Genomic DNA, 22686 nt, shown 5'->3' with positions numbered 1-22686 from the left:
CATGTGACGTATCAAAAAAATGTTCCCCTCGCTAAAATGGATGTGGACAGCGTCTGACGCATCCACCCCATGAGCCGCAAGTTTTAACAGTCTTGCATTAGAATATAAAATGAGAGCAAACTGTACTCCCTAGATTATGTTACCTAGTTTGGGTAATGAACCATCTACAAGAAAACAACCAAGCACAACAATCCTACAAATATTCTCATCAAAATCAGTGGGTTGCCCATTTTTAAAAACTGACAGAGAATCTGATGCTAGTTCACCCCCTCATTATATAGTAACACAGTGGACAAATTTAGAATTGTGAGCAAAAAGTGCAGGTAACTTATACAGGTAGTCCTTAACTTACGATTACAATTGAGTCCAAAAATTCTGTTGCTGAGACATTTGTTAAGTGAATTTTGCCTCAATTTTGCCTTCCTTGCCACAATTGTTAAATGAATCACCGCAGCTGTACTTGTCCACCCCAGGCCACCCCAACGAAGCGGCCGAAGTGCTGTCCCGATGTCTGGAAGCCGTACGGGTCTGGATGGGGAGAAACAGGCTCAGGCTCAATCCCTCCAAGACGGAGTGGCTGTGGATGCCGGCACCCCGGTACAGTCAGCTGCAGCCGCGACTGACTGTTGGGGGCGAGTCATTGGCCCCGATGGAAAGGGTGCACAACTTGGGCATCCTCCTGGATGGGCGGTTGTCTTTTGAAGATCACTTGACGACCGTCTCCAGGAGAGCTTTTTATCAGGTCCGCCTGATTCGCCAGTTGCGCCCCTTCTTTGACCGGGATGCCCTATGCACGATCACTCATGCTCTTGTTACCTCTCACTTGGATTACTGCAACGCTCTCTACATGGGGCTCTCCTTGAAGAGCACCCGGAGGCTCCAGTTAGTTCAGAATGCAGCTGCACGGCTGATAGAGGGAGCCGGTCATGGCTCCCATGTAACACCACTCCTGCGCAGACTGCACTGGCTACCTGTGGTCTTCCGGGTGCACTTCAAGGTTTTGGTTACTACCTTCAAAGCGCTCCATGGCTTAGGACCGGGTTACTTACGGGACCGCCTACTGTTTGCCTCCCACCGACCTGTGCGCTCTCACAGAGAGGGACTCCTCAGGGTGCCGTCCGCCAAGCAATGTCGGCTGGCGGCCCCCAGGGGAAGGGCCTTCTCTGTGGGGGCTCCCACCCTCTGGAAAGAACTTCCCCCAGGACTTCGTCAACTTCCGGACCTTCGGACCTTTCGCCGCGAGTTGAAGACCTATTCATTTATTCGTGCAGGACTGGCATAGAAATTTTTAGCAGTTTTAATATTTTGATATAAATTATTTAGGGTTTTTATGGTTTTAAATAGTTTTAATCTGGCCTGATATTTAATAAGATTTTTAATAATTGTTTTTATTATGTATATTATCTACTGTTTTAGTTTGGCTGTGAACCACCCTGAATCCTTCAGGAGAAGGGCGGTATAAAAATCTAATAAATAAATAAATACATAAAGTAAAACAGTTGTTAATCTGCCTTCCCTATTGACTTTGCTTGTCAGAAGGTTACAAAAGGGGATCACATGACCCCGAGACACTGCAGCGATCATAAATGTGAGTCAGTTGTCAAGCAGCTGAATGTAAACCATGTGACCAGGGGGATGCTGAAACGGTCATAAGTGTGAAAAATGGTCATAACTCATTTTTTTCAGATTTTGTTTTGTTTTTTTAATTTATATCCCGCCCTTCTCCGAAGACTCAGGGCGGCTTACACTATGTTAGCAATAGTCTTCATCCTATTTGTATATTTATATACAAAGTCAACTTTTATTGCCCACAACAATCTGGGTCCTCATTTTACCTACCTTATAAAGGATGGAAGGCTGAGTCAACCTTGGGCCTGGTGGGACTTGAACTTGCAGTAATTGCAAGCAGCTGTGTTAATAACAGACAGACTTAGCCTGGTGAGCCACCAGAGGCCCAGTGCCGTTGTAACTTTGGTCTCTAAGCGAACTGTTGTAAATCGAGGACTACCTGTAATTCAATTTCTAGAACACTCACCAATGGCTAAGTTGCTCGGGAAATTCTGAGGAAAAAAACTCACTTTACAGAAGAGAGATTCATAAATAGGAGATTGAATCTGTTTATTGATGTCTAACTGGGAGGTATCAATTTCACATATTCTTTACTAAGAACTTCAGCTGAATGATAGTAAGTACTAGCTAGCATTTGTAACTATGCACAACTATATAACCATATTTTACCTCTCCTGATTAGTCCATATTCTGGGGGGAAAAACCCAGAAGATATGGATCCACACAGGTAATCTTATTCCCTCCGTAGCTTCACGTGTTCAGCTTAAGCTGTGGTTTGCCATGTTTGACTGAATCAGTGGACATTCTGAAACATATCCAGAAATTATACTTGGCTGGTTTCTGATTCTCCATCTGGAATGTAGGCTCTAATAAGCTTGACATCGTGGTGAACTTTGGTTAGTATTAAACAAGCAACAGAGAAAAATGTGTACTGTGTTAAGAGTGGAGGGGGAAGGAGGATAAAGAAATGTATGAGTCTGCAGCTCATTTGCAGTTGGAAGTTCATTTGAATTAAGCTCTTGTGTATTTCCAGCTTCATTTCTCTTCCATTTTTATCGTGTGTTTTCTTTCTGCCTAGTAATTGTTTCATAGATAAAATATACATATAGATGGCATACAAATAATAATTGCATGGTTGGGGTTTTTTTATTGCCTTCTCAGCTGTGTGCAGTTATATTAGATAGTTGAATAAAAGTTCCAAATAGAACGCTTCATTAAACATAGAGAAACTTCGTGCTGAAGGTGTTTTTTTAATGCAATAACACTCAATTTGGTATAGTTCAGAGCAGACAGTTATTTTTGCTTGTTAAATTGAAAGGGTTATTTTAGTTTATTTCCCTTTTCTAAATGAAAAAGTTTTTTGAGTACACTTTTCATTTAATAGTATTAATTTTTAAATGCCTTTTACCATGGGAGATGTAGAATAATCCATCTCTCTTTGGTAAGACATAAAGCTTTGAAACTTGTGGTTTTTCTGCTTTTGGGGTTACAAATGCATGCCTTTGCTTGTCAGACTAAATGTATTATTCTGTAGCTGTCTCTCCATTCTGGATATTCAGGTTGCATAGTAAACCTGACCAAAGCAAGGAAATCCTCCAAGGATAAAGAAAGAAAATGTATGCACTCCTAGGAATCTTTTTTTCAGAGCTAAAATTGACATTTTTATAAATAATTACCATGTGTAAGACCTCAAAAGTCACAATCACAGCAATTCGGTGGTATGCATTTGGCATGAGTCAATTTCTGTTCTTAGTGCTTTTCATTGGAAATGGCATAAAAGTAAGATTTCTCTGAATTTTTTATGCTGTGGGCTTAGAGGGGACCCAAGATGTTCTTTGGTCACGGTTGTTTAAGTGTGCACACCAGCATAAATATCAAAGTGGTCATAAACTTCAGCTGCACTTCGAGGGTCACAGTTCCATTTAATTTTTCAAAGAATCTGGAAACCAACTAAGCAGTCGATAACAGTTCAGTTGCAGGTGATAAAGGAGATTTTAGATGGGACATTACTTCTCCTTCCACACCTGGCAATAGTTACATTATAGCCTTTACACAGGATTTCTTATACAATGCTGTTTACTTATAAATGTGCATGAACAGTGGCTGGATGCTTTAATTGCAAAGCACTTTAATGCAATTTTTAAAGATAGCTTCTATTTGCCATGGGGCTTCGGGGATATTTTCCTCAAATACAGCGATGTCAGAAAGGGCTTCAGTTCTGACTGACAGTGCTAAGTTAACTGATTGCAGTCCATCACTTAAGATACTACATCCATATTAGGAGTTTGTTCTCCTCGCTCCCCCCCCCCAAAATACTGTAGTGATATGTTGAGTTATTTAAGAAGTAGATATCTGGAGGTATATAGGCACTTGTCAATTGTAATACCTCTGGAAAAAGCTTAATTATAACAAATAAATGCATTGCTGAAAGATTTGTAAGTAATAAAAATATTCAGCATATTATTCTAGAACCAGTGTCCAGAGATGGATTTGTATATAATAGTAGGATGATTTAGTGAAAAAGTTACTAGAAGAGCTGTTTGAAAGCCATCTTTTGATAAAGGCAAGCAATGGTGTAGATTATTGATTTGAATAACAACTGAAAGTAAGATGGAAAATATTTTCCAGATAGTGATGATTTGTAAGAAACAGATGTAAATAAAAATGTGGTTTTGGTTTTTTTTATGTAGTTTCCAAATATTGGGTATCCTACTTGCAGTCATTGCAATTACTAAAGAATCTATGCTTTTTAATTCCATGCATCCTACAAACTAATTATATTTACAAGGTCAGAATGAATGCATGTTTTTAGAAAAAAATATAGGGTTATATAAATGTGTCTTCTCTTTGGCTGCTATATCACAGTTTGTTGATCTGGAGTATAATGTGTACAATTCACAAATTTGTCTGATAACAGAAAGTGGTGTGTGATTGTGTTTATTTTACTAACCAGTATATTCACAGCAATCACTTCCAAATATCTCTCCAGTAAAGATGTGTTAATTACAAAACAGACAAGGTCTTCTATTATATTAAAGCTACTAACAAGAAGACAGCAGGAATCACACATGTAAATAGCATCATCAACCCCTATTTTAGTCCTCTGTTTTGATCTGTGAGTTGCGCATAGACCAAAGGTGCTATTAAAGACTCACTGTATGAAATAGGCAGCATTATATGAACAAAATTTATTCAACAAGAAAACAGACCTTTAACATGAATTTAACAAGCCTGAGAAATTATAAACTATCATATGCTGCAGATTCATGCAGTGATAATAAACAAAAAAAGAAAAGTAAGAGGTTTCCTTAAGCTAGCCAAACCGCTAATGGTTTTGTTATAAGCTGTCTACTGTTGAAGTGACCTCTGCAAAGTCTCAAGGCACTTGCACCAGGCAGAATTAAATCGTCCAGTTGGTGAAAGAATCGCAGGAGCAGATATCCTGTAGTAATAAAAAGCTACCTTAATCTATACCCTTTTCCCTACCATGGCATTAGAGGAAGCTTTTTATTTCTTCATCTTCTTCATCAGAAGTAATTTTGCATTAAGCCTTTAGGCTGCATTTTAATGCATTTACAAATTATTCTGGTCAAAGGAAGCTAAGATTTTAAAACAGTCAAATGCTAACAAAATTAAAGCAGTATTAATTTTTCCCCCCTCAATTGACCCTGTGATCCAACTGCCTGTGAAAATTTCTTTTGCAGACTGTAAGGTTACTACATTGCTATCATGCTTTGCAGAGAACTTCAAAGTACACAAACCCAGTGAAGGCTTAAGCTACAACATATATCCAAGAGCTCACCAGGGCTTTATCCTTGAATCTTACTGTAGCATAATTAACACCTCCTTCATCCATTGCTCATTAGCGTACTGGACATTAATGAGCCTATTTATTCTCATACGATTCTCTAAAGAAGGAACTTATTTGTTCTTACTGTGCAAAAAAAGCAATTATAAGATAGCTTAGAAATCAAAATGTAGGGTGTGTTGCTGCATTTATGCTTTTTATTGCGTCCCAGATCTAAATTTAGGCTGCAGGTTGTTCAGCATGTTAGTTTTCCCTAAGACAGTTGCTATAGTGATTGCAGTGAATTCCTTTAATCTTGGTGTAGTTAAAATGTTCCTTCTTATGGGTTGAATTGATGCTGTTAAGTAGAAGCAAAATGTCACTCAAGTCACACTTTTGTCCAGTAGTATATAAAAAAATTAATAAGAAAAAAGTAAGGAATTAAGCACAGTAACATTTTGTAGTGCAAGCCCATAAGCTCATCTTCTTCCACCAAATATATAGAACTACTGATCAAAAATGCAATGAAATAACAGATGCTGTAACATTGGTATTTAGAATTGTTAGCCCATATTCTCACAATAAAATTTTTAAAACTCAAATGTATCTAGTCTATTCCAAAACAATTTTCTCCTTGAAATTCCACTGCAGAACACTAGATGGCTGAAGGCATTTCTCAGAAAGATTATTAAAAATGACCTTGTAAAAATGGGCCACTGTAATCCCAGCACACTTGCAAAACTGATGCATGGCCACTTATTTAGCATCCATTCAAATAGCTCATCGTGAAAAGTGCATATGGAGCTCAAATCTGAGTAGAAAAACACTGCTGTCTTGGATAGGTTCCATGTTTTCTAGTGGAGCAGTCAGTTCTAATCCATTCTAGGAATCTAAGTGTTAGTAGTACTCTAAAATACAAAGCACCTTGTGATTCTGATACAGTGCCAAGTAATTGTATCTTCCCCTCTGAGTAAATTCTTTATTTGTGTCATTTCTTATTAAGTAAATCTCTAGAGGACTACAGTGTAGGATATTTAGTTCTGTTTTTGCTTACTTTTAATTTATACTCCTTTGTGGTTGGGCATTTGCAGGTGTTCAAAAATCAGAACATATGGCTGAAATGCTGCTTCAGGAGTTTGGGAGATTTATAAGACTCAATCCATATACTACTAAAACTCTCCTGTCTGTTTTGGAATCTTTAGTTAGCCAAACAATGCATCATAACGCAAAAAGTTTTAAATCAAGGTACCTAAAATGTACTAACTAAAAAAATGCATATAAAATCTGGGACCCGTTACTGTCATAGCATTGAAATATTAAGAATCTTCAGACCAGTTGTATTTGCAAACTTGTGATCATTATAGCATTGCTGTTAGTGATCATGACTTCTGACACTCTCTGCCAGCTTCCAATAAGCGAAGTCAGTGAGGAAGCTGACAGGAAATCAGAAGGAATACAATGTCAGTATTTTTGTACTATAAATCTAATCCACCCATTAGTTGGTCAGTAGTTTTGTTTGTGACAATAACCATAAATATATTTCTTGAAATGGCACATGGAATGCAACTGATATCCAAAAGTGGTCATGAGGCAGCAATATACAGAACATTGGGTTACTGCATAAAGACAATTTCTACTTTTAGGAACTACTGCTAAGGAGAATCAAGTTCTATCCATTCACACATTTCAGAATCAGAGTCTAAGCAAATTTCTTAAGGGGGGAAAGGGGCAGGATCATTAAAATTATGATTGGGTGATCTGTAAAAAACAACAAAACATAAATTATGCTCACTCCCCTCCCCCCAGGTTCTCTCTGCACTAGTTAATGCTACTGTATAATGTTATTAAAGGCCAAAGTTGTTTGAAAACAGAAACTATTTAATATAGACCTTAAGAGTAAGGGATAAGGGTGGTACTGTAGGATTTGTGAACAAGGATGAATATATTATAAAATCTATATACCTATTCCTGAGGTTTTCTTAATTCCAGAACAAGTTAGAAAAAAATATGACATTTTTTAATTAACTTGTTCCACCCCATGAAGGGGGAGAGTCTGTTGCTGAAATTCCATGTTTTAGTGGGAGCCATATCATTCACTTCCTTATACTGTATATCATTGTGTAGGACTGGTGTACAGCAGAGAGAACACCTGTCCAAAAGGCACCTATGAGAAGCAGACCATACAGCTCATCCTAAACAACACAGACATGTATATGTTCTTAGAATGTTGAGCTCAAGTAAATTGAGAAATGGCTCAACTCTGTATGAGTAATATTTTAGTTCAGATGTTTTCAAACCTTTTCAGGCTACAGAACTGTTAGCTTAAGAAAAAAAATCTTGCCACTTCAATCAAAGGCAAAGTTTTAGTGACATAAAATTGACTCATTTGAGTGAAACATTCCCCCCCTCCCCATCCTTAGTCTCTCACAGAACCCATTAAGATTTAGATTACCATAGAGCATAGTTTGAAAAACTCCTTTCCAATCTTTAATCTGTATTACTCCACATTCTATCTTTCTTAGAATCAGGGAACCATTTATGGCATTTTACAGAATTAAGAAGAAATTGTAAAGTTTTGAAAGTTACCAGCTGTAGTTTTATCATTGTGACCTTATTTTTGTTTGCCTTGTTTTTTTGCTCTCTTTTACTCTTGGCCATGACACTGACAAGGTCATCATAATCCATCCGACAGTGTGTAGCCTCTTTCTTACTTGCAGGAAATAAAAAGCATCTGACTAGGAGGGAATACATGGGGCAAGTTCCTTGCTGGCTATAATGTTGTTGTCATTTCAAGTGTTCCGTTGGTATAATTGATGTGACACGACTGGGCTTTACACAGAGTCCCTTAGCTTGTGCTCAGTTTCAGAGTTAGTCTCCCTATTATTCAATTTGAATGGAGAAGATGTTTTTAAAGTTACATTGTGTGTATACATGTATGTATGTAAACATAACTATCAAAAGCGAGTAAAGAGAGCATGAAACTTAATTTATTTTCTCTCATCACCTTGAAAAATGTAGTAATTGGTGTCCTCTTGCAATACTAAACTGAGTTGGTGTGCTGATGGCAGAGCCAGCAGGCGGTTCTTTTTTATTAATATTATAATTAAATAATTTCTGGAAAAAGACCAAAAACAGATGTGACTTGATTGTGATGTCTCTGCTGTTCCTTGGTGCAATCACTTGCATTTTCTTCAGAGAATTGACTTTTCTGTCTTGTTTTTACAGGTTGTTATCGATGCCTTCAGATTAATCAATGCTAATATGATGGTCTTAGGACATGAACCAAGACAAACAACTTCAAATCTGGGTCACTTAAACAAGCCATCTATCCAGGTATTTAATATTAATGTACTTACTTTGAATGTAGCTTAAAATGTGTGTGCCTATGAAGATACAGACACACACAAAATTTACTTTGATAAAGATTTAGATCTAGTAATTATTTCTTGAATTTTTAATAATTGCAGATGGCATGAAGATGTTAGTAATATGTACTACTCTTTACCTATATCTATCCTGATAAAATGTGCTATATTGTTTTAGAAATTGTCTGCAGATTTTTTTCCCTAAGCTGTTCAAATCATTTGCAAATCATAAATGTATGTTTGTGACTATTACATGATGGGGAAGGAAGTGCCTTATTGATATTTATGCATTCTGTTACTCTTCGCCTTAATTTTCCTTATAGATACAGTGATCACTGGGGCAGTTTAGATTATTTTTTGGAAAACAGATACTGATTACAGTACATATATGCCACAGATATGTTTTCATTTCAGAAGATGTTGCTTGTTTTTCCTCAAGAGGCTTTGTTTATAGTGTCCCTGAGAACAGGCAGGGGAGTTGTGTACTTTCCTTCATGAGCCTATAGACCATGGATGATATTCATCAGTAACTTCAAATGTATGGCAATAAATCCAAAAGCCCACTCATAGTATTGGGCAGAATCCAGAAAATAATTTCAGAATGAAACCCTTAAGTATAGTTTATGTCTTTTAATGGAATTACTTCCATGAAATATGCATAGGATTGCAAATTACTGTACTTAAACTTATTTCCTAGTAAAAATAATAATAACCCCAGATCCTTTGGAAGGATTTGATCGGTGGATAAAAATGCCATATAAAGGACTTGATAGGTGATCTAAACATCTGCCAAACTGCACAACCAAGTATAATAATGATTTTATAATAAATAAGTAATTGTTTACTATTTCCTAAATAAATAAGTTGGAAACTCAAGACTGCAGGTCAGAAAGGATGAAATCCCTCAGGAAATAAAACTTCATATTGTTATTAATTGACTCCATCTTTCCTTTATAAAGATATTGATTTTAAACTTTATTTTAGAAATATGAAGCCGTCCTCAAGCATGTTCCCATTCCATCATCACCTGCAGCTGAATTTATTTTTTTGTTTACTTTTAAGAATTACAGTAGTACTTCTTTTAATTGCAAACAATGCCTCTCATATTTCCCACTGGTCCAGGTTTTAAGATGACTTAAATAATGTTAGAGAACATAGTGTTGTCTTAGCTGCAGTGAAGTTTGGTATGGATGCATGTACATCTTCTAGATGAACTGAGAGTAAGGGAATTTGTTCTGGGAACTTGCTAGAAGGAAAGAGGATGTAATTATGCAGCTTGCTGTTTGTTTTGTAAGTTTCAGACCAAGATACTAAATTAACCTTATAAATAACATTGAATGTGAGATCTACTTATCCATAGTAAGTGATGGATGTAAACAGACTTCCATGCAGAAAGTATTTTGTTTCTTAAACAAGTATTCCCCCGTGAATGATTATTGCTTTGTCATTATCATTTTCCTACTCTAAAGGTAATATTGCCAAAAATATTATTTTTCTTTTAAAATGAATTTTAAAAATCCCACTTAGTTGCCACCAGAAGTCTAATTATTTCTCTGAAGATTAATTACAGGACTTCTAATAGCAACACATGCTGCAAACACAGTACTTGTAGTTGAAAACAGCAAATACTACTGTTGACTTGCAATTTTTGTTCTTATCTTGACAATCTTGTATCTGTCAATAGTTTATGCTCATATTTCTAAAACTATATGAGCTTCATGAATAATTAGCTACAGATTTCCCTAATAAAATAGAACAACTTTTTCAATACCAAAGATTTTTTATTTAACAAGAATGAATAAAATTACTCCCGATTAGAATTGGTACAAACTACAAAGCCTAATGAGTATGGAAGAACCCTCTAATGTTTTTGATTGGGTGCAGGCAAGCCTGTGCTTGTATGTTTCTAGAGAATATATTACTGGGCCTTTCAAGGCAGTATGTAATGACCTCTTATGCAAACCCCACGGTATTTTACTGCTTCCTAATTTTTATATTTTTTATTGTTTGCTTTTGGAAAGTTAAGAAGTACCGGTATCTTACTTTCAAGTCAGCTGTTATAGCCTATAAGATTGCTTTTTGCTTGTTTTGGCTGTAACCCTGACTTGCTGTACAGTATATTTAAACATTTCTTCTAAAATTATTCAATTTAATACATCCCATTTGTTAGGAAAAGAACTACCAAAAAGGAATCTGCATAATGTTTGGTAATATCTCCTCATATAAGATGTAATACAGCTGTTTCCACTACTGAAGAGGTAGGCTGCTCTTCAGTGGAAACACTGGCAACAGAAGAAAAGCTTAGCAGCAGTATTCAGTTGAGGATTTAATTCTGTTTTGTACATCTGTGGCTTTTTTGGATCCTAATCAGAAATAGTTCTGGGCATTGATTTAACTTTTGTTTGAACTAGAGAATCAAATCAGAATTGAATTTTAAGAGAAATACAGATTCCTGCCGGTTTGCCTATAATCATTTAAAAAACTTTTGCATTATAAATGCTCCACAATTATAATCTGTGGTATATTTATGTGTTCCACACCATTTATATGCCACCCCTACTGTAGATTTACACTACAAAACAACTGAAATCTGTTTAAGTTAAACCCATTAAATTAGGACAATGATTAATTATACTGTATGCCAAGCTACTAATTTGAAAGTATCTCTGCCCTATTGTATATTTATTTCCCTGCCATTAAAATACGTTTCATTGAGTTTGCAACACCGGAACATCTAGATATATTTAAGTAGCTGCATATTTGGGGGGGTGGGGGGAGACAGTTCAAATAACTCACAGCCTGAATGCAATATTTTAAGGTAACTATTCTGTTTTGTTTGGCAGAAATGATCAGGTGCATTTTAGTAATTCTTTTTAAACATTCTCTTTCTAGGCTTTAATCCATGGGTTGAACAGACATTACTATTCCATTACTATCAACTACAGGAAGAATGAATTAGAACAGAAGGCAAGCTCTGTTTTCCTAGAATATTTTCAGTTACTAACAACAAAAAATATATTTGTCACTTCAATTCTTTATCACAGCAGTGGAATTTTTCTGACCAAGATCTACAGCGGATGGGGCAGTGTTACTAACATATATTGGGGTATGGTTGGGGAGGTTAATTATTTTTCCTTTGTTTTTTATGGGTTTTTTTTTCCAAATTATGTTGAGCCTATTTTAAGGATTAACACTACCCATTTTTTATTATTCCTCTCCAGCTAATTTCAAATGCTGTTGAAATTAATATTAACCACAATAATTTTGGGTCTCCATTTCTGCCTAATGTCATATAGCTGATCCATTGTCACCCCAAATAAAGTCTCAATGTGAACTCTGCGGTCGAAAGCAACATTTCTTCCAGAAGGCATATGCATGCATAAGTAGTCAATGCTCTAGTAAATATGTGGTTGGCAAAAATCAGTCTGACTTAGAAAATTTATGAACATCTTTGTTTAAATTGTGATAAAAATATGGCTATTCTATTTTTAAAGCTACATGTTTCTGAAAGCTATTTTCTGTTTTTGTAATGCTATTACAATGAATCTGTTAATTTTCTTGCCTTTATTTATTTTTAAAAGCATATACACTCTTCTCTTACATAGTTCAAACCTGCTTACACAAGCCAGCTTATCCATATAATCAATCCAAAAATAATTCAGCTATTCTTGAATATTTACAACCAACAAACATATAAATGGTAGCAATTGATTGAAGATTTATTTTGCAAAGCATATTAAATAAGTTTGCCAGCCTTCTCGAACATTTGTGACTGAGCAATGGCAGCTTTGCTCAAGGAGCTTCTTGTGTAACATCAGGACTACCACTATTATTCTTTTAAAAAAATAAAATTACAATTTTTCTTTCATTTTTGGAATGTAAATTCAGTGAAGGGTTGTTAGATCAACCACAGGTATAATCCCCCCCCACAAATATTCCACAAAGAAGTATATAGGTATATTTTTGTATATATAATTCCAGCAGTCTAACTAAAAACATAATTCTCTGTGTCCTTTTTTTCGAAGTTTGCTAATTCTTCCCAATGCAGACATTTTAGTTTTTATGCCCACAATAGATTCCATATGTTCATGATTAAAGTTGATTTTAGAGGCACTGTAACTGTTCAGATACCATGTTTTCCTGAAAATAGGACATGACCCGAAAATAAGCCCCACACACATACACGCACACACACAGATCCCTCACCCCCCCACCCTCACAAGGCAGCTGCCTCTCTGCAAACTGTTGCCCCACCCCCCGCCCCTTTTGCCACCCACGGCACAGACCATAGACCTTGAGTGCCCGCTCTTGCGCCACGGTGGCAGCCTGCCCGCTCTTGCCCCCATGCCCAGGTGCTGCATCCACATAGCCCACGCTACCGAGTGCCCACCACAGCAGCCACAGCACAAGCATTGCTACCCCAGGGCTTCCTTGGCAGAGACGCCTCCATACATGGCGGGCAGTTGCGGAGGACTACAGTGGCAGGCCTGGCTTGTCCCACAGCTAGGCACAGGTCTCTCGGGGATGGCTGAGATGCTGCAGATGTTGCTGCTGCCACCACCACTACCTGAGCAGGCCCGGTGGCCCCCTGGAGCCAAGCTCAGCTGTGGGTGAGGAGCATTGGCTGTGGCTAGGCCAGCCAAGCTGTGTCTGTTGGTGCTGCTACCGTCGTGGCTGCCTGGTGTCTCGCTGCCGGGCACCTCGAAAGAGTAAACTTGTTGTGCCTCGCTCGCCCCCCTCGCCGCAGCCGGGCCCCTCTCATCTCCTGCCAGACACTGATAGTACAGAAGAATGTCCTGGCATGCCTCCAGCCCCCAGTCCTGGCACCATGCCCGGACAGTCCGAGCAAGACGAATGGCCTGACATGCCTCCAGCCCCCAGTCCTGGCACCATGCCCGGCCAAACGGAGCAACTGGGCCCCTCCCCCACAGCATGTGAGCCTGGGGAATGTGAAGCCAGTCACGAGCTGGAATTACCAACAGCTGGGCTGGAATTACCAACAGCTGGAGGCTGGAGAAATCCATGCTTCCGGAGAATAGAGAGGCGACGTCAGCAAAAGGAAGGGACGGGCAGGCCTGGATAAGTGCTGAGTGATGGAGCCACACCCCATGGCCTATATAAAGGATCTGCTTTCTGGCATTCTCTGAGTCAGGCAAAGTCTAATCTGGATTGCTGAAGTCACACCTTGGATTCCTGCCTGCCCTGAGGACTCAGATAGGACTTTGGCAGATCTGCAGAGGCATGCTTGATACGGACTTCCCCGACCCGGCCGTCAGAGGAGGAGTAGGACATGACAAAACTGGACTTGCAGGAGGAAGGGAGGGAGGGCGGGCAAGTGTCCTGCAAGGCTCCCTTCCCTAGGAAGAGTCTGGGCTGATCGTGACTCCCGAGGCGGAGAGGCTTCCTGGGCTCACCGGCGAGCGCTCCGATCACTCAGCACTCGGGCAATTGGAGCGGAGAGGAGCAGGGGGAAGAGGAGGCCTCAGGCCACCATCACCATAGAGTGGAAGCACACTCCCAGTGGCCAGCTGCCCTGGCTGGGGTTTGGAAGCTGCAGAGGCAGAGTTTGGGGGAGAGAGAGAGATTGCTGCTGCTTCTGCTTTTGGCTGCACACAAGGAAAGTAGCAGAAGGAGCAGAAGTCATTCTTTCTCTTCCCCCAAACTCTGCCTCTGTGGCTTCCAAACCCCAGCCAGGGGAGTGGCTGCTCTGGGAGTGTGCTTCCCACTTTTTGGTGATGGCTGGAGCTGGAACCTGCAAGGAGAGCTGGCCCAGGCCATGGCTTCTGCGTGGGTACTGGTGGTGGGCGCTGGCGGCATTGGCTATGAGTTCGCTCATATCAATGTGGTGAGACCTGGGAGGTGCACGAGCGGGGGGGTGGGGACAGGCACTTGTGTGGCTTGGTGCCTTCAGGCTGCTCGTGTTCTACACACATACCCTGTGGGAGAGGAGGGGTTTGATGACAGTGCCAGACTCCCAGCTGTGAGTGCACAGGCTGCCCGGGGCCTCCTGCACCCCTGAAATAATAAGACCCCCAATAATAAGGCCAAGCCCTTATTTCGGGGTTCAAAAGCAGATAAGACCCTGTCTTATTTTTGGGGAAACACAGTACCTTTCCACAGTAATTATCTTTATAGGAGAACGTTGACATTAACTGAGGTCATTGTTCAATCATAAGTGTTCAATAGTGTTCTTGAAGGTGACAGATTCAAACCGAAAAGCAGTCTTCTCACCAGGAGCTCAGTTGGGCTTGCAAGAATCAAGTGCTAAGGTCTTTGCTGCTTCAAATTTTCACTGCTGTAGTAAACACAGGAGGGCAATTTTGTTGATGTAGAGAACGGCTTTGTGAACTTAGATGCTTTATGTGATAATACCTGTACTTTCAAGATATGGAAAAAGTGATATTTGAGCTGGTTTTTTTTGCATCTTGGTATGTACAGTACATCTTCTTTTTTTCTCTGTATTCTGGAGGTTGAGCTTTAAAATTAAGCTTTGGAAACATTACTTTGGTTCATTTCACTGCATACACTTTTATAAAGGTGATAACAGTAATTGTCAAGTGTGATTTTAAAAGGGTTTAAGAAATGAAGATTATTTTCATCAACGCATGCAGGCTTTGCCCGGTGTCCTGGCATCCATGTTTTCTATATCTTCCTGGTCTGTATTCATGATTTCATACTCATGGCTGAGAATAGGACTTCTGCCGTTTTAACACCAATTATTTATTGGAAGCTGATAGTCTGGCAAAAGGCCTAAAACCACATGAACCCAAACATGTTTTAGCACTCAATCATGTCTTCATAAATCCCCCTATGAGTGTGGGTTCAAATTTCACAGTGACCTTACAGAGCAAACAATTTTTATCTTCTCAGATGGACTCATAGGGAATGGATAGTTAAGTCTATGGTGAGCTAATCTATGAGACAGAAAAAAGTTATCTGAGGTAGCCTAGGCAATTCAGGCTTGACACCAATTTTCTAAATTTAAACTCTCCTATCTTAGAAACTTTTGAAGCTCTTAGTATTTATTATGATAAAAAATAACTGAGCTAGTTTTAGTTCCATATTCTGCCTCCCATCAACAAAATGCTTCTGGTATGGCACTGGAATGTTGTCCCCCTTGAAATGAAGGATTCAGCAGTCTGGTAGATTACCTGTGGTTGTGCCATGTTTTCTCCTGCCCCTCTACGTTAAAGAATGGAGGGAGGGAGCTGTTTTAAAAGTCAGTGGTCTTGCTGGGAGTTAGAAAGGAAAAGAACATTATTAAATATCCCAGTCATCTGACTATTCCCCCCCACCCACCCAGGTTCTGGATTAGAACTCATTTTAAGAAATGCTTGCATTATTTATTTATAGTTATTTATTAAATTTATATGCCACCTGTCTTATTGTGAGTGATTTATAGCATAATAATGAGATAATACAAAATGATTAAAAATTAAGAAACATTAAACCTTTAACCAGAGTTTCTCTGGACACCGACAGGCAATGTATAAATTTAATAATAAATAAAGTAACAAAGAACTTAAGTCTAACCCAGTAGATATTTGTGATTTCTCATCTGTCTCCTAATACCACTTTCATGTTCAAAATATATACATTATTTTCCTGCATAAATCACAGATACAGTTATTTTATTATTTGCTCTCTATTGTTTTTCTTCTTTTTTTCCTTTTGGGTAGATGTTACTGAATTTACATAAGAAAAGTTGGATGGAAGGTTTAACCCTTCAGGACTACAGCGAACACTGTAAGCTCAATGAAACCGTGGTAAAGGAAATGCTGGAACTAGCGAAGAACTATAACAAGGTACCATATTGGGCCTCTGCCAGACAATTACTTGACCATATGATTTGTCAGATTAGCTTCAGGAAGCATCGATTCAAAAATTGATTCCAATGTAATATGGAGAAAAAAGAAACACAACCTTGAAAAAATAAAATGGCATTAATCATTTCAAGAAATTAGCACAATTTCTTAGCACAGACCTTGCCTTTTAATTTTTTAAAAACCCAAGTCATTGCTGCAGTCAACAGCAATGAAATGCTGAATTTTGTGAAAAGATGTGCAGATCAAGAGTAGTGAAAAGACTTCTTGCTTATTTTGTTAGAGGAACTTGTGTTTGAGTCAGTGACATTTGTATAATCCATGTTCTTTCTGGTTTTGTTCTCTTTTCATTATATTGAGAAGGTATGTTGCTCTGACCAAATTGATATTAACCACACCCTACTGAGCGCTTCTAAAAACCATTCAAATAATTTTGAGGAAGGTGTTGACTTCTGTCCTGATGTACTAGCTAGTTCCTTTGTTGAACCACCACAGTGAGGGGTTTTTGTTATGTGTGTGTGTCCCTTAAAATAACATTAAAGCTTCAGCTTCAATGGAAAAAGACAAAGTTTATATTTTGAAAAGCTTTTGAAATAATAAGATACAAAATATCAACCTTTTCTACATTTGTTTTACAGGCTGTGGAAGAAGAGGATAAAATGACACCTGAACAGCTGGCAATAAAAAATGTTGGCAAGCAGGTGAGGAAATTACACTGGCATGAAAAAAATTACTTGTGTGTTTATTTAATCATACATGGGTGATTTTTTTGTTCTTAATTTCTATAACAGCCATTTATTTTCACAATAATTACTTCAAATCAGTGATTTAAAAGTATATCAACAATGGACATAAAATTAACATTTGACATCTACCCATGATAAATCCAGGCAGTCCTTATTTAGCAACCACAATTGGGACCAGAAATCTGGTTGTTAAGTGAAGCAGACACTAAGTAATACCAAGACTGTGCTTATAATATTAATTTAGCTTTCCTTTGCTGTGAAGGTCATAAATATGAGGATTGTAAAGTTATTTTTTCATCACATGCCTGATGGATGGGATTCAGGAAAGCATAAAAAGAGATTTGGATCCATTGAGGAATCCATATTCCAAGCTAATGGAATAGTTCCTTAATGAAACCACGTTAACCTATCTAGACATGGGCATTCTTTTTTTTCACTTCAGTGGCAAGCTATGCATAAATTAAACATTAAACACTTCTAAAAATAACAGAATAGTGGTACTTCAGGTTTTCTATGTCAACATAGGGTTCCCCCCTTAAGTGTATTTTATGGTTTGTTTTCATTTATTTAATTGGAAAGTGCTTTTGTTTTGAGTGAGTATATCTGAAAATAACATGGGATGAAATCCCAGTTCCATTGGAAGCAAATGGCAAAGCTCCCATTGATTTCATTAATGAACTTGATAAATAATGTTATGATGCAGTTATTATTTAAATTGACTAGTAATTTACAAATGTGATACATATATAAGTAGATAAATATAGCATACAGCATGTGAGATGTATATACATCATTGTTACTTCTGTATTGCCATATAAAAGTAAATAATCTACTGTACATCATATTTGGCCTAGGTTTACAAGATAGCTTTGTTTTCAAGAAAAATCATTTGTAAAATGACCTGAGTATTTTGAAAGTCTATTTTAGACAAGCTCGTGGCTCCAGTCAACTGTAGCATAGTAATGATTAAGATGTGATAAAAAAAATTCAAAATGAAATTAAATTGGAATGTAAATCATCAAGAGTTCTTTAAGCTGGGCAGTATTAAAGTTGTTAAAGCTAGACATTAGCATTTTAACTACTATAAGTCCATGTATTTGCCATATGCTAAATAAATAAATAGCATTAAAGTATTTACACAGTATAAAATAATTAGTTTGCTGACTAATACCTTTTAAAACTTTGCACATAGCACCACCATATCTTAAATTTGGCAATAAACATCTGAAGTAAATAACCAAATTTAGAGAGCATCAATGACTCCATAGTATTTATATCTGATAATATTAAATGACCAAGAAAATACTATAGTTGACGGTATAACAAATTTAATAAATAATACATAGAAAGAAATGTAAATCCAAGTATTAAAATTTTCAATTTTACATCAATATTGGGACAGTACTCAGGCAGATATAAACAATATGCAGCCCTGGCCCAATCTTTATGAGCCCTGGCTCATAATTTCAGCAGTGCTTGCATAATAGAACTCTGAACTTAACTGTATCAGTACTGCATTGAATGGAAACCACCATTTATAAATGTGTTATTTCAATAAATTATAAACAATTTTTAAACATTATATTTTAGGATCCTAAACGTCATTTAGAAGAACACGTGGATGTACTGATGACTTGCAACATTGTCCAGTGTTTAGCAGCAATGTTGGATACAGTTGTATTTAAATAATGTCTTACTTATAAATGTTATTTGCTGACTATAATCATCCATTGTTTAAAGCACTGAGGCTAAGATATATTTGGATGTCAGAGACATCTGGCATCATTTACAGTCTAAGAGCATCACTCTAACACCTTTTCATCTATGTTGTGCAATTACTTTGGCTATTTTTTTAATGCAAGATCTCTGCAGATTCTAAAACAATTCAAGAACTGGGTTAAAAAGTGTATTTTCATTTTAATTTTTGAAGATAATTGGCAGCACATATATACATTAATTATTGCTATGTAGCTTTTTAAAAGGTCTGTTAAACTCAGTGTTTTGCTGACATTGTAACTGAGAAAGAATCAATTATTGACAATACTGTACAAAATTTAACAAGGATACAAATGCCTTTCAGTCAACTGATGATCTATAAAGACCTGTGCCATGGACATGATTTTTTTCAAAAACTTACTCAGATTACAGATCCCTTTTATATGAATCACGGTTAAGTCCCATAGTATTTTTACCAGCTTAGACTCGACCTTGCAATACAAGAAAGAAAACGGAAAAGCTTGTAGACAAATGCAAAACACTTCCCATGGCTAACTATAGTTTTTGTTTATAAAAGCCCCTGGATTAAAGCTTTTAAGTTAGAGGGATGTGACTTTAGATAAGCCTAAACCTGTTTCTGCAGCCTTTAAATATGGATCAGGACCATTCACCACAAGGAGGGTAGAGTTGCATATGGTTTTTAAATATAATTTGAGACTGTCTAGCTCTGACCTAACAAAATAGTAATTGCTGATAGTAGTAATAGTTAACATTAATTTGGCACATATGAACAATACTTGTAGACAGGAAGCAATGGGTTTCTTATGCAGATGAGACACATGCTATTAATCTTGCCAAAATTCCAATGAAGACTTGGTCATAAATTTTGTTGAACCTTGTCTAATGACATTTCTGTAACTTCCACATCTGCTTTGTCAAACACAGACCTCAGTAGACTTCGCAAAAAGTATACTTTTCTGACCCCATCCCCAACTTTCCTCCCTTCATATAAGTATAAATGGCTCTACAGTGTATGAACAAAGCACAGAAGATAATAAAAGCCTGGAACCAACATCTGAAAAGTTACAAGTCTGTTACAGACAAGGTCATCAAAATATGGATATTCTTTGTCAACCTACTCTGTAAATACCATTGAAGTGCATGCTGAAACATTAAATTACAATTTATTTTGGATTTTTTTTTCTTTTTAACTGAAAAATAGACATTTTTTGAAAGAAAGCGGGGGGGGGGCTTTCCAATATCTACATAACTAAAGGAAAAAATATTGACTGCTTTATGAGAGACTGTTATGGAAACCAATTTTTAATTTGTAAATGAAGTACAAGTTTATAAATGAATAAAGGAATACCAATTGCTAAGAAATAGTCTGGGTCTAATTATTTTTTTATTTGTATAATTGATAAATTTAACCCTCACAATACTTTTTTTAATTTGTTTTTATTCTGCCTTTATTATTTTTATGAATACACATTTAAAAAACCCTAATATGTAATTGCTTTATTCATTATGTTCCCTGTATAAGTCAACAAAAAAACAATTATTTGTTGATTTTTATCAACAAATTTTTTTTAATTATTTTTATAAATACAACATTAAAAGAAGCCCTAATATAGAATTGCTTTATTTACTGTGCTCCCTGCACATGCATGTATATATCAGCAGAGATCTTATACAAGAGCTCAATATTATTTCCAAGATGAGGTTTTTTTCTTTGGCATACTTTAAATTTGAAATATTTTATTTTATAAAAGAAATATCAATTTAGGTAAGCACTGAGCAGAATTTTCAATAGTCATGGAGTGAAACATCAATACTCTGCAATGCTTTCTAGCTAATTAACACTTCCTTGAGGATAGGAAATGTTACCCCCTGCCTGAAGGAGGCAGTTATTAGACTTATTTTTTATTATTTTCTTTTTTAGAAATCTTCCCTTGATCCAGCAGATCTGTGCAATTATAGGCTAGTCTCAAGACATTTCATTACTGGAAATGGTAATCATAAATATGATGACCTCACAGCTCCAGATGCACCTAGATTATGCTGAGAATCTGGACCATTTTTAATTAGGCTTTTGACTGGTATATAGTATTGATAATGCTTTGATCATTAAGTGATCACCCATACCGAAATGGACAGGCAGAGTGCAGCCTACTAAATCTTTCTGGGACTGTTTTTGTTAATACCATCCATTATGCTATTCTGTGTGGCAGGATTAGGCATTTAGGGTACTATTTTATATTTCTGCTCCTTCCTCTGTCTAGGATGCTGACCTACAGAGTCCCACAGAGATCTCCTATTGACATGAAAAGGCCTGATCTACCTGTCACTGGATACATAGTTGACACACTGAATTTGCAAAATTATGGCCAACTATCAGCTACAATCTTTCCCTAATCAGATTGGGCAGCAGTTTCCCATGGAGTAGTTCAGGGGTGGGTTCTACTTACCTTTACTACTGGTTCGCATCATGCCTGAGCGCACAGATCACTTTTGATGATGTTTGGGTCAGTGGGCGGAGCCTCCCACTGGTTTTATTACCGGTTCTCTAGAACCGGTCCAAACCAGGGGCAACCCACCACTGGAGTAGTTATATCCCACATTGACTATTAATAAACTTTCTGTGTGTCTGTCTCTGATAATACTTTGAAATTTCAGTTGGTGAAATGCAGAAGCTAACTGGGATAAAATGCAATAATTGTGTGACACCTGCATTAAAAAATCACCACTTACAGCTAGTTGATTACTGGGTACAATATCAGACATTCACTGATCAAACAAACAAAAGAGAATCTGACAATCGAATGGAATAACTCAGCCTTGTTTTGCACTTAATATCTGCAGGAATAAATGTGAGGATATGCCTTCAACTTCTGATCTGTGATGGAGAGCTACTCCTGTGCCATTCCAGGCCATGAATGCACTTCATCAGAGGTCAGAAGTAATGTTTCCTTCCAAGTTACATCCTGTTTACAATTTTTTAAGTTGGCTTTAGTATTAAAACAGTTTGCATGTTAATTTAAACTTTGTTAAGTCATTTTGAGCAGAAAGGTGAGTTATAAATAATGTGTACATGCACGCAAACATTTTAATGTCAAATCATATACTGTAGATATGTTCTATACAATGTTACATTTATTTTAACCTTTGCTATTGTTCCTAATGCATGTTGACAGCATAGTGCACTCCAGATGTTTCTGACTGGCCTTGCTGGATAAACCTGATTAGAGATGTAGCTCAAGACATCTAAAAAGGTCTGAGAGAGTGAGTGTGTACACATATCTGCTCTAAAATTAAACTGATGACATATAAAGCTGCTTAAATAAAGTGAAATCAACTTATCCATTCTTAGAAATGCTTGGAAATACACGGGGATGGCGCATGCGTGGGGGCTTGCATTGCATTTTAGGGTCTGGGCATGCACACGTGCATTTGCGTGTGCATTTTGGGCACTTGGCATCAAAAAGGCGCCAAACCATCACTGGTATATAAGTATAGGAACTAAACCGCACATTCACTAACACTGATGATGTAACTTAGTAGGGTAAATGAAGGTCTGCAAGCAAACAACTCCAGAGACATCCAATATTTTTCTCTGACAATTTTAAATGATGAAGGAATTACTATAGTTGGCAGTAAGCAAGTTTAATAATACAACTCTA

General features: G+C 37.2%; 1 protein-coding gene across 2 annotated transcripts in view; it reads left to right on the top strand.

The window, feature by feature from the left end:
• Positions 1-20367, top strand: part of PSMD14 (proteasome 26S subunit, non-ATPase 14) — a 56590-nt gene extending 36223 nt beyond the window's left edge. Inside the window, exons 9-13 of one of the 2 annotated variants that reach the window (XM_058191699.1) lie at positions 8582-8689; positions 11614-11688; positions 16401-16526; positions 17183-17245; positions 18881-20367. In XM_058191699.1, coding sequence (XP_058047682.1) covers positions 8582-8689; positions 11614-11688; positions 16401-16526; positions 17183-17245; positions 18881-18979 — 471 coding nt within the window. In that variant the 3' untranslated portion in view covers positions 18980-20367. The remainder of the gene's footprint in view (positions 1-8581; positions 8690-11613; positions 11689-16400; positions 16527-17182; positions 17246-18880) is intronic. The other variant, XM_058191707.1, reaches the window with a different exon arrangement.
• The last annotated feature ends 2319 nt before the right edge of the window (positions 20368-22686 follow it).

The sequence above is a fragment of the Ahaetulla prasina genome, chromosome 1, assembly GCF_028640845.1.
Source record: "Ahaetulla prasina isolate Xishuangbanna chromosome 1, ASM2864084v1, whole genome shotgun sequence".
In the NCBI taxonomy this organism is placed as follows: Eukaryota; Metazoa; Chordata; class Lepidosauria; order Squamata; family Colubridae; genus Ahaetulla; species Ahaetulla prasina.
The sequence above is the reverse complement of the archived record's forward strand: the minus strand, read 5'-3'. Positions and strand labels throughout refer to the sequence as shown.